Genomic DNA, 13,005 nt, shown 5'->3' with positions numbered 1-13,005 from the left:
TGTCACTTCTGCGTGTGCCACCCGGCGCCGGCGCCGGTGCTGAAAGAGGCACATCTCCCCTCGCAGACTGATGTCACCTCGCGGTGCCTGGCTCAACCACACCTAGCTCGGGCAGCAGAACTTCCTGAGGGCGGACAAACACCCACTCGCATGCCTCCCCACCATCCCAAAGCCGTGTCCTCCAAAGCAGGCTTGGCAAGAGGCTTCCTGGGGAGTCAGAAGCATCACTGCATAAAGTTGTTCCCCCCGGAGACCCCCGTGAACAGCAGAGCCATGAAGCCCGTCACAAGCAACTTCAACAGTTGTTGAACCGGAAAGGACCTCGGACAGCATCCAGCCCTCTCTCCGAATTTTCTGTATGAGGAATAAGAGGCCTGGTAAGACTGGGTGGCTTTCCAGCGTCACATGCGGCCCAGGGAACGTGCTTTTGTGGGGGTGGAGGTGAGGTGAGGTTTGATCCCCGGAAGGCGTCAGGAGCCACATAACCGTGTCCCTTCATCACCTGACCTCCCTCTCCACCAGAGTGCCACCTGTGCCCACGCCTGGCCCCCTCGGCCAGCCCAGGGCACCCCGCTGGATGTCCATGGAGAAGTCCCCTATGTCCCACCCCTTGGAAGCCCCTTAGTCCTGCGCCCGCCGGGAGAGCAGCACCCTAGACTCTGCCTGTGATTAGCCCTTCCAGACCCTGTGATCCTGAGTTTCCAAACTCCCTGTTAACTGGCTCCTTCCCACCAATTCAAACCTTTTGAGATTTAAAAAAAAAGCCCTTTGTTCTGACATTTCTCTCCACCCTCCCCACCTTCCCCTTCCTTCTCGCCTCTGCTTTTCCCTCTCCCTTGTGCTCCGTCCTTCGTTTCTGTGCTCTCAACAGAAGTTAAAGCAAACCCTCCCTCCCCCACGGCACACAATCATGGCCATCTTCCCGGCACACGTGCAAGGTGAGGAAGGTCACAGTTTCCGTAGTGTCCTCAGCGGCCTGGGGCAGTGTGCAGGCCACCTGCGGGAATGTCTGTGCTCACTAAGCGCTGGGAGGGAGGGGTGGGCACAGGAAGGGCAGCAAAACCCGGCTGCTCTCCCCAGAGACGCCCATGACCCTGCAGCTCTCCGGGGGCTCAGGTGGGAGTGGCCTAGACCTGTCCCACAGCCTTGAGGATTCTAGGTGTCTGGCTGCGGAGGCAGAGGACACCCCAAACCAGTTCATTATCAAGACCAAGAGCAGCTGTTCTGCTTCAGATTAAGAGATCTCCAGCACCTGTCTCTCCCTGCCCCCCACTGGTCGGTCTCCTCCTGGAGTCTCTTTGCTGTGCGCATGCTCGGACCTTTGGCTGAGAAGCTGCTGGAAAACCCGATCTTCCAGACACTGAGACAGACCACATGCTATTTACTGCCAAAGGGAAAGAAAGGGAACCAAAATATACTGAACGTCAACTAAGTGCCAGGCATTGTTCTAGAAGTTACAGATACGGCAGTGAGTAAGACTAAAGTGTTCCCTTGTTCCCTGCCTGGGGGGGTGGGGGGGGTTACATTCCAGGAGGGAAACAACACACACGGGCACAAATATAATACCACAGATCTCAAGAAGCGTGGGGAAGGATTAACAGGGCTCTACATTCGTGACAACGCCAGGGACTTCCTTAGGGTGGGGGGCTGTCTCTCTTAGAAGGCGACATCTAAGCTGAGCCCTGAACACGGGCCTTGCAGACAGAATTTGAGATGGAGTTTAAAGCCATGCTCGCAACAACGTTGTGATGGCTGTGCCACTGTCATCCGCAACTTCCACACCAGGACACTAAGGCCCTGAGAGATGGAGTCACATGCCCAGTGGCAGGGCACAAACCAACGTGACAGGCAGCAAAACCACACTCTCTCTGTTCCATTCCCCGCCTCCGGGGTACTTGTACCTTCCTTCCAATCATACAAAGCACCTGGCGGGCCTTGAAATCTGGGTATGCAGATTCTTCCCGAGCCTTCTTTGGGATCAAGGGCCAGTCCTGGTCAAGTGTAAATATTGAGCACCTACTGTGGGCTCTCTTTTCTCGAGGTTCTTGGAAGACGAGCCAGGGCAGGGCCCCCAGCCCGGGCGCAGCGTGTGAAAGGAGCGCAGAGTAGGGGAGATGGCTGAGGTCAGAGTTCTCACCCACGGAGCTCTGCTGGGAGCTGGCCCTCTCCCAGGACAGTCTGGCCAAGCAGACAGGAGGGGGCAGGTTCAAGCCAGGCGCTGCCGTGTGAGCTCAGGCAGGAAGCTGCCTCTTCCAGAAGAGACCTAGGGGCTGCAGGAGGCTGCCTGGAAAAGCTGTCAGAACTCTCCATGACCCGCCACCACATGAGAAAGTGGAAACATGGGTCCAAGACTCTGAATCAGTCCATTGGTTGACATTTTCTGAGTGACGAGGTACTGTGAGGACATTGCAAGAACACAAGACCACGATCTCAACCCTGCAAGACTAATAAACCTCCTTGCAGAGAAGTACTCAAGCTTATGAAACAATGAGAGAGCACTTGCACCGGGCATCAGGCAGCACACTGAAAGCCATGTAGCCCGGACCGATAAGGCCGTGAGGGAGGGCTTCCGGGAGGAGGCAGACCATATGTGTGTCAGGTCTGAAAGGTGGGGAGACTGCCATGTTGGCAGAGAGATGGTAATGGACATTTACCATTTACCGGAACACAGAGGAAGGCTAGTGGAGGACAGACAGTGAGGGCCCAGCATGGAACTGGGGAGGCCAGAATCCGTCGGGTCAGGGAAGAGTGACTCACAGAACGTTCTTGAGCAAGACAGTCACAGGATAAAAGCAACACTTTCAAAATTATAGTAGTCATTCCTCACTTGCTTGCAACATTTTGCAACACTCAGATCCGTCCACACACATCATCTTATTTGATGCTTACTTACAAACATCTAGTGAGGGACAGTGACAAAGTGACCACTGCCTTTTGGAGCTGAGGAAATGGATGAGAGACGTTTAAATGACTTGCTTGTGGTCACACATGTAAAGGAAGGAGCCCAGGGGCGCCTGGGTGGCTCAGTGGGTTAAGCCTCTGCCTTCGGCTCAGGTCATGATCTCAGGGTCCTGGGATCGAGCCCCACATCGGGCTCTCTGCTCAGCAGGGAGCCTGCTTCTGCCTCTCTCTCTGCCTGCCTCTCTGCCTACCTCTCTGCCTACTTGTGATCTCTATCTGTCAAATAAATAGATAAAATCCTTTAAAAAAAAAGATAAAGGAAGGAGCCCAAACTGGAGTCCCACCCCTTGACCCAAGCATGGCGGGGAGTAGAGGACCATGGCAAGGGTATGGCTTTTGAAACAAGACAGACCTGCGTTCAATGCCAGTTCTGCCAGCTACCAGTAAGCTGTGTGGCCCCGGGACAGATTATTAACCTCTCTGAGCCTCAGTGTTCTCATTTTTAAAATAAGAATAATCACACCTTAGGGAGAGACAGGTGTGTTGTAAGGTACACGGTAACAATAGCGCCTGGCACGGCACAGATGTCCTACAGATACAAGCTTCCCTCCTCTTTTTCTACTGCTCTCCACTCAGGTCCTGGAACAACTGGAGTTATTAACCCAACTGCCCTCCATCCCTGACTGATGCCAGTGAAGCTCGAGGCAAGCAGTTCCACCCTCATGACCAAGCAGCACGGGTCCTGCTTTCCACAAGGCCACAGGCCCATCCCAAGCCAAGCAGGGAGTCCCCTCTGACAAGCTGTGTATGTGCATCTGAGAACGACCACTTTGGGGGCTATGGCCGGACCCCAGACTTGAGAAACCATCTAGAACACTGCCACTCTTCCTTGAACAAGCCAGACTTGGATCTGTTTTCTTTCTTTTTTTTTTTTAAACAGACAGGATTTGAAGTAACAGCCCACACAAATGACTTCCTAGAAATCTCACCCTTGACTTACCATTTGGAATAAAAGCAATTTTTTATCCTGGCAAAGCACTTTATTCTTTTTGGAACATTTTCATATACATTATTTCACTTGATCCAAAGAATGCCGAAAGGCAGACAGCAGGCTTTACTGTTCCCTTTGAATGGATGAGAAATCCGTAGCTTAGAGGTGGGGGCTGGGGGGGGCAGAGCTCCCAATTCCCTGCATGCAGTGCCCTCCCCTTGCTCTGTGCTCAACTCAAGAGTCCACATCCACCCATTGACAAGCTCCGCTCTGACGCCCGAATTCCTCCCCACTCCCATTTAGCTTCTGAATCATCCGAGATGCTCACGTGAGGCTCTTACAACTGGAGGGCATGATGGAGCAGTTTTGAAAACAGAACAGCTGCCTTGGACACATCCTGCAAGTGGGCTGCACTCTCCACCACACAATCGGAGGTCCCTAAAACCCACCACCCTGCCCAGGAGCCCCTCCTTATAGCTCCAACCACCCCCTCCAACCCTCTCTCAACCCAAGGCCCTCAGAAAAGCAGAAGAATCCTCAGGAGTCAGCTCACCTGAGGGCTGAACCTCCAGCTTCAGCTGGAGAATTTCTGTAAGTCAGTCCATCCCTGGAGTCCAACTTGGCAATCCTAAGGAGAAGCTAGGGCTGCAACCCAGGCTGCTGATTGGCTCCTACGGACAGGAGATCGTCCCCCCAGTGGCAGACAGCAGCCAAGGATGGGAGCAAGAGACGAATTCTTCCCACTAACCACTGCGTGTTCTAGGCTCATAGGATCTCTCAGTGATCGTACGGATGAAGTCCTCTGCCTTCACTAGGTCTATGTTCTAGTGAGGGGAGACGGAAAAGCAAAACTGAGCCACCTCCATCCATACATGAAGAGGCAGGCTCGGTGCTACATGTTATTTGAGAAAAGAGTATTGTAGCTTAATGTGGATGGAGCACGCTGGGCAAAGACGGGAGCGTGCGGGTTACTATAATACTATAATTGTAAATACGATTGTTTAAGCTTTGTTGAGAAGTGGACATTTAAGCAAAGATCCAAAGGAAGAGGGGAGTTGGCATACGGCTCTCTGGAGAAAAGACTTTCCGTGCAGAGGGGGCTGCCAGAGCAAAGGTCCTCGGGAACAGGGAGGAGGCCATTGTAGCTAGAGTAAAGGACACATGGGGAGAATAGTAGAGTTGAAGTCACAGAGGGAACGGGGCCAAGTCCTACAGTCACCAAGGTTTTATAGGAGGTTGCACGGATCCTAACTTTTACTCTGAGTAAAATGGGGGCATCTGGAGATTTTTAAGTGAGGGACTGAAATGAGCTAACTTTTAACAGCAGCATCACTCTGGCTGCTCTACTGGGTGACAGAAGGTATGGGCGGGGGCCAATGGGGACGGCTGGGAGACCAGTTAGGAGGCTGCTACAGAAATCTGGGTGACAGATAATAGAGTTTCAAACCAGAGCAACAATGGAGATGCTAAGAAGTGGTCAGCCCCAGCCATACTGGAAAGGTAGAGCCAACAGGACTCATGGAGAGGTTGGGTGGAGGGATAGGGCAGTGAGACGAGGAGGCAGGGCAACTCGCAGGGTCTGGGCCTGAGCAGCTGGGGGAATGGAAGTGCCATCACCTGAGAGAGGCAGGACTGCAGGGGAGCAGATGGGCGTGGGAGACGAGGGGTTCAGGTTTGGATGCCTCTGGGTGTCCAATGGAGATGTCAAGGTGGTACACCTTTCAGGCCAGCTGCTGTATCCTCGCTGATGACCGCCTGGGTACAGAAGCACAGCCCAGCCCCCAGAGTCTATGGCCCATGAAGAGGGCTTGCGCACGAGCCTCATGCTGTAATCCCTGGGTACCCAGGTTTCCAGGCCTTGCCCCAAGGACCACTCTCTATCCACAGGCAGATCTGAAGGCTCCGAGGCTCGTAGCATAGAAAGCAGGCTCAGAGAAGCATTTTCAGACCAAAGCTAATGGTGTCTGGGAAATCAGCACGAAGTCCTCTCTGTCTAGAACAGCTCTATCCAATAGAACTTTCTACAGTGATGGAAATGTTCTGTATCTTCCCAGTCCAATATGATAGCCGCTAGCCAAGTGTGGTTTCTGAGCACTTGAAATGTGGCCAGAACAACTGAAAAACTAAGTTTTTTATTCTGTTTAATTTTAAGTAATTTAAATCCAAACAGCCACATGTGGCTAGTGGCTACTATATTGGATACCATAGGACTAGGTGGTCCTAACCACACCACACCATCCAGCAAAACTGTGTTCATCCTTCAAGGCCTCGTTCAGAGGTCTCTAACCTTCCTTCTATTCATGCAAAGATAGAGACCCCCTTCGGTACTCCCATAATGTTTCATACCTATTTCTAGTAGCTCGGTATATAGGAATGATTGTGGCACGTCTACTCCCCAGTAGACTGTGAACTTCTTGCAGATGGGGATTGTGACTTTCTCATCTCTGTAGCACATGGACCTGGCAAAAAGAACAGTAAGTAATTGTTGAATGGATAGATGAATGAACAAGCAGAGGTTTCACACTTACGCCCAATCCTTGTTTCTTATTTCTAAGTGGAGAGGAGTGTAGGTGAGGTCAGAGATAGGAGACCAAAAGCCATTCATTCAATGTCCTCAGTACCCCCCACTTTCCTCTCCCCTGGCAAAGCAAGGGACAGAAATGAGGTGAGGACCAGGTTCAGAGCCCACTGCCCCCATCTTATTAGAATAAACACCGAGGAGGGAATTTCTAACTCGGAAGCCAAAAGAGGGGAAGATAATTTTTTTAAACATAATTATGACAAAATCATTATTAGTTAATAAGGGGGTGCATTTTACCCAGGCATTTATGTCTACAAAAACTAAATGATTCTCTGCTTTCTCTTTTACTGTCAAAAGTCATATCTGTTGCTTGTTCTCTAAATAAGTGAGCTGGCCGTATCTGTGGCTAACCTCAGTGGTTCAAGCTGCAGCCCCAGGATGAGGAAACCCCATGCTGATCGCTCCTTGCAACTCTAGGTCTGGGTCACTGAGGGGCTTACAAAGTTTCCTTAGTGCTAACTGCAGGCCTGAGCTTCTCAGAGTGTATGATTATCCTTGAAAGTCTCATTGCTTTCTTCAAATAGTGTGTGAGTATTTCTACGCAGAGGGCATTGAGCCGAGGGTCGTGGAGGGTACAACATGGTCCCTATCCATAAGAAGCTAGTACTCTAGGTAAGAATGATAAGAAAAGTGATCATGTTTAAGGTTAAGGGCTTTGATATAACTGTTAGTTTGGGAAATACTAATTTTTTCATAGATCAGACATTGACTGGTCTCCAGATAACCAAATTAAGCCTTGAAAGAGGTAAGAATGAGAAGGGGTGGGGGGAGAGGGACTTGGAAAAGGATCAATAAAATGGAGACAGACAGAGGGACAGGAAGAGGGGAAGGGAGGAGGAGAGAGAGTGTGAGTTTGGGTCTGAGATTCCTCTGGCTGTGGTGATTTCTTATGTTCCAAACAGCTGGCTGGGTGTATGGGGTTTTGGATGAGTCACCACGTAGGAGGAGTGCCGAGGGAAGAAAAGAGGAAGGCACAGGAGATGGGAACCCCCTTCAGTCCCCTCAGGGTGGGGCTCTGGCGTTCTGTCTCATGGCCTCACCCAGGCCATCCAGCAGCAGAGCCTTCAATGCTCAGAAGCCATTTTATGAGGTGGTTATGAGACGTCCCCTCCCACCCGAGAGGCCCAGGGGTTTACCCCAGAACCCAGGGACTTCACAGTCCTTGTTCATAATCCTGAACAGCCACATGTCAAGGATCTCTTAAAAAGGAGTGGTATTCAGCTGTCAAAAGGGAGGTGTGAGCTTCAGTCTTCCTCCCAGAAGAGGAAGGAAGGGGGAGGGACAGGCAGGCTTGACCTTGAACACTGACTCCCAGATGGGAGCTGGATTGCGAAGCCCCCCATGGCCCCTGCGATCGCTCATCCCTCGAAGGCTCCATGAGGGCCTGGGCCTTGTGGCCTGAGCTCCGTCTGCCTCCCAGCAAATCCCTATATTGAAGTCCTAAGCCCAGCACCTCAGGATGTGACCTTGGAGAGGCAGCCTTTAAAGAGATGATGACGTTAAATTGAGAGTGGCAGCGGGGGGGGCCATAGTCCAATCTGACCCGTGCCCTGAGGAGGAGAGGAGGGGGGACCCGCGGATGCATATGTCCAGAGGGACGGCCCCACAAAGAGGGAGCCAGGGGACAGCCACCGGCAAGCCCAGCAGAATCCTCAGGGGAACCAACCCTGTCAGCACCTCGAGCCTGGACTCCAGGCTCCAGAACCGAGAGAAAATGGATTCCTGCTATTTGAGCCCCCAGTCTGTGGTATTCTGCAATGGTGGCCCTGGCAAACTCATTCAGTGGGACAGGAGCTCATCACAGGGCCTGAAGGGTCCTGGGAGCTTCTCGGCTGTGGCTCATGGCGTCCGCCATCGCGCTGTGGTCCCTCCACCAGCCCAGACACCAGATGGCCACTTCGAGGAACTAATGTTCAAGTTTTTCCCACGTACCAGATACGATGCTGGGTTGCCTTCTTATCCATTGCCTCACATAGCATTACTGTATAGCTGAGGCTTAAAGGAGTGAACTTCCCTAAAGTCACCCAACTAGGACCTGCTGGACCCAGGGCAGAAGCCCAGGCCCTCTGATTCCGGGGGCACCGTCCCCTCAGCCACACCTGCGAGGGGTTCCCTGGAGCTTTTAGAGAGTGAGTGCCCACCACTCTCTCTTTCCAAAGTCCCAAAACATGGTTGCTCCTAACCCCTCAGTGGGGTTTCTGTGTCAGTCCTGTGATATAGAGAAGAGAAATATTTATTAAGTCCTAATTCAACTCTTACTGAACTTTCTTTAAAAAAAAAAAAAAAGATGTTATTGGGGCTCCTGGGTGGCTCAGTGGGTTAAAGCCTCTGCCTTTGGCTCAGGTCGTGATCTCGGGGTCCTGGGATCGAGCCCGCATCGGGCTCTCTGCTCAGCAGGGAGCCTGCTTCCTCCTCTCTCTCTGCCTGCCTCTCTGCCTACTTGTGATCTCTGTCTGTCAAATAAATTAAAAAAAAAAAAAAAGATTTTATTTATTTCCGAGAGAGGGGAAGAGAGAGAGCATGAGAGGGGAGAGGGTCAGAGGGAGAAGCAGACTCCCCGCTGAGCAGGGAACCCGATGCATGACTCCATCCTAGGACTTTGGGATCATGACCTGAAGGCAGTCACTTAACCAGCTGAGCCACCCTGGTCCCCCTTTACTGAACTTTCCAGACCAAACCCTTCTCTGACCACCCTACAGGATTTAGTAGCTAGTTAAGAACTATCTACTACCACAAAGATATCAGCAAGGAGTCATTCAAGAAAATATTACAGGGGACCCTTGTGTGGTATAGGGGTTAGGGGAACTGACCACCCCCACCCCCACAGTTTAAAAATCCACATAGAAGTTTTATCCCCCAGAAACTTAACCACTAACAGCCTACTACTGACTGGAAGCCTTACCAATCACAGTCCTGTGCTGTTTTTATCAAAACAAATCCACAAATGTAGTGGACACACACAGTCCAAAGCCATGCTGTTCAATAGTCAACCGCATTGCTTTCTGGACACTCAGCTACTTTTTTCTTCTCGGCGAAGTCTGCCAAGCCCAACACGGCCTGGAGCCGCTTGTCAATATCTATTTTTAATGGGATATATTTATAATTGGATATATTTATAACCCCTTCTTCACGGGCACTTGTTTTCTTTCTGGAATCACAGAGGCATTTTAATAGATTGGCTTTGACAGCAAAGAAGGGACAAGAAGCTGGTCCCACCTGTTCCTGGGCCAGGTGCTTGCTGCACTCAGTGAAGAAAGGGACCTCACCACCAAGCACCAGTACTGACTTCTACAAGGGACAGATCACTCCTGGGAGGGACAGAGTGCATTGGCTGAAAGGTTTAGTCAGTGCTGAAAGAACCCTCAGACGGCCATATTCAGGATGGAATCCAGCTTGACGAATCCTCTCTGTGTCTGTTACCAGCCAAGCACAGATTTGCTGTTCGGATATAGCGTTCTTAGCAAAATCACACAATCGCCAAAACTGGAAGAAATCTTTGCAATGGTGCAATGGATTTCCTCCCCTTAGAGGGGAGGGATGGGATGCCTGGACAGGGAAAGCAACTCGTCCCAGGTCAAGCAGAGGACTAGGCTCTTCCCGAGTCCTGGGCCAGTGGTCCCGATGTCCTATGCAGCCATCAAGCCTCCAAGAATATCATGTCCAGGTTGGCTCACCGCACTGTGAAAGCCATGTGCACATCTGGAAAGGATCCACAGAAAAATAACCCACGTTGACAAGGGATGGATAATCAATGTTTAAATTAAGTAGCAAAGATTCCAGCTGGACGTAAGGAAGTACTTTTTAGCTGCCAGGGCGATAAAATACCAAAATGAGCCAATCGAAGGAAAGCATGCTGAGGAATGCCCCCACGGATAAGAGATAAGCATCTGTCTTTGATCTCTGAAGGGTCACCTGCCCCCAAACGGGGAGCTGCAGCAAAGATTCTCTCCATCCCCACCAACTCTATAGAATCCACTTGGGGTTCCAAGCACCTTCTGGAAGACACTGGCCAAGGAAACTGCTGTTGCCAAGATCTGCATCACTGACTCTATAATTTCTTGAAATTACCTAAGACCACATCTTCGCCCTCTTGTTTTTTTAATTTCAGAAAGCCTCTATATTAAATGCCTTTGTGAGGGGCCACAGCAGAATCTGGAATGTCTGAATCTCCATCTTTGGGATTTATTTATTATTTTATTTTATTTTATTTTATTTTATTTTATTTTATTTATTTATTTTTTGCCAGAAGTGACATGCTGAGGGATTAGAGTCTTGGCAGTAACTACAGGTCCAGGCAAGCAAAAGGTCAAGTGCAGGGCAAAGTTGGTTGACAGACACCATAGATCTCAACAGGCAGAGTCCTGGAGATCAAAGCAGCATTATCAAGTACAGGTGAACTCTGACCTTAGCGCAGAAAGGCCATTTGCTTTCTATCCTTTTTACATAATCTAAATATAGGTCGCCTGAAGTTCAGGATACACATCAGAAGCAAATGAGGTCAGAGGCTTGACAACAGCAGGGTGGGAGATGCCAGGATGACCTTACAAGGGGCGGCTGCTGTTCCTCTTCCCTGGCCTGTGGGACCACATTAACACCCCAAAGGCACCCTGGGTACATCTAGAAGGAAAGTTTGTGGCCTTCAAGCAGCATCCACCCACAATAATGAGATAGCCTGGTGTCTTCAGGAATGGAGAAAACGCCACACCCCCCAGTTATAAAGGGATTCATCCTTCTTCCTATCTCTTCAAAAGTCACCTCTGTGATGTCCCTAAATAAATCTCGTCAGTCCTCTCCCATGTTCCTCCTGGAACCCAATCCAGTCTTGGGTTCTCACTGAGGTTGGACGACGGTGAGAGAGCCCTACTGGTGTACCTGCCTCCCTTGGCAAACACTAGCATTGGCCAACTAGGCTGCTCCAGCCGAACGAATCTCCATAGCTTCCAATGTAAGAGGAAAAGCCTCCTTCATCTCCTAAGATTCTCCAGCGGCATTTCCCACCCCCCACCCCGCCACCAGCGCCCAAGTCCCATCCCTATGGCAAGGAAAAAATGAAAACGGCAATTTCCAAAACAACAGTGGAATGCTATGCGGCTAGTTAGCGTCAACGCCAACTTATCTGGCGCTGCTATTCCGCACCAAGTTGCTTTTCTTTATTGTGGTTTTACCCTGAATTAAAAGCACAATGCAAAATATAAGCTTACAAGGCACCTTTAAGGAATGGATTTTATTTTAAGGCAAGCCGTGATCCCACCCGCACCTCGCCCATGTGTTTTCTCCGCGATCCTCTGACAGGTGTGAACGCCCCAGTTTGGGGCCAGCTGAACCGAACTCGGGCTCCTTTGAAGCTCCAGCCCCTGTTGCCAGAAGCCACGTGCAGTATCCTAGAAGGGCGCCTCGCACTGGGTAGCCATTCGGTTAAGTGTTTCTCAGTTTTAACAGAACGAGTAAACGTATAAATGAACGAATGACGCGCTGGCATTCTGTGTGTTGCCGCCAGAAGCTCCAGCTGGGGTGAGCCTCGGAGGCAGAGCCCCACAAGACGAGGCAGTGGTTATAAACTACCGGAATAGCCAGAATCAGGGGTTACCCACCCCTTCCCTTTTGTTTACCCCATTTCAAAATGTAGACACTGTCACTTATACCTCCTCACCCCCTTGGATCCGTTGTGAATGACTTAATACTCGAGGCTGTGTGCGACGGGAACTCAGCTGGAGTTTGCTTAGACAGAAAGGGTCCCTGTGCGTCGCTATATCCTTCTCAAGAAGTTCAGTTTCTGTCAGGCGCCCTCCCCACACAGCTTGTCTGACTGGCCCCCAGCCCAGGGATGCTCCCGGCTCCCCGTGTTACTAGCCAGTCCTGTAAGCTGCATCTTTCCTGGTCAGTTTTGCTAAATGCTGCCTGTATCATATGAGCAGCCTCTTTACATCCTACGCAGTCATCTGCTGTGGGCATGCCATCAAGTTCCTGCTGGGACCTGGACCCATATACCCACCCTGGTCTCCTTTCTGACCCAAAGTAAACAGGCAAAAAGTCCCCGGGAGGTGTTTCTAACCATGGTTTCCTTGCATATAGTACTTGTCCAGTAAATATATATTAGATTAAATCATAAAATCGTATCAATAATATAACTAATCTCCATCTTTTCCAATGACAAGGGCCTAGATAATGTCCCCTAAGCTCAAAAGTTGGGATGAGAATATGCAAGATTTTAATAAATAAGAATCTCATTGTAAATTGGTAAGCTATCCATTTCTTGCTAGAGCCGTCGTTCTCCACCTTGGCTGCGTAACAAAAAAGTATTATGTCTGGAGTATTTTTATAGTAATCCCTGCGCCCAACCCCCCAATTCTTGATTTAATTAGTCTGGAGTGGCTCCCAGACACCAGCAATTTTTTTAAAGCTTCCCAAGTGGTTCTAAAGGGCATCTAGGGTTGCAAATCACCTTTCTTGGCAACACTCACCTTCTCCTTCCCAGGGTTGATAAATCTCTGCTCTAGCCATCATGAGGCTGCAAAGGGGAAGGAGAAAAACT

General features: G+C 50.4%; 1 protein-coding gene across 1 annotated transcript in view; it reads right to left on the bottom strand.

The window, feature by feature from the left end:
• Nucleotides 1-13,005, bottom strand: part of RXRG (retinoid X receptor gamma) — a 123,645-nt gene that overhangs the window by 65,528 nt on the left and 45,112 nt on the right. The window contains exon 2 of the mRNA XM_032872988.1: nucleotides 6,239-6,351. Within this exon, the coding sequence (XP_032728879.1) occupies nucleotides 6,239-6,347 (109 nt within the window). The 5' untranslated portion in view covers nucleotides 6,348-6,351. The remainder of the gene's footprint in view (nucleotides 1-6,238; nucleotides 6,352-13,005) is intronic.

Source organism: Lontra canadensis, unplaced genomic scaffold (assembly GCF_010015895.1).
Source record: "Lontra canadensis isolate GAN:19392208 unplaced genomic scaffold, GSC_riverotter_1.0 scaffold46, whole genome shotgun sequence".
NCBI classification, from domain to species: Eukaryota; Metazoa; Chordata; class Mammalia; order Carnivora; family Mustelidae; genus Lontra; species Lontra canadensis.
Note: the sequence above shows the minus strand (reverse complement) of the source record. Positions and strands in the feature narration are given on the sequence as shown.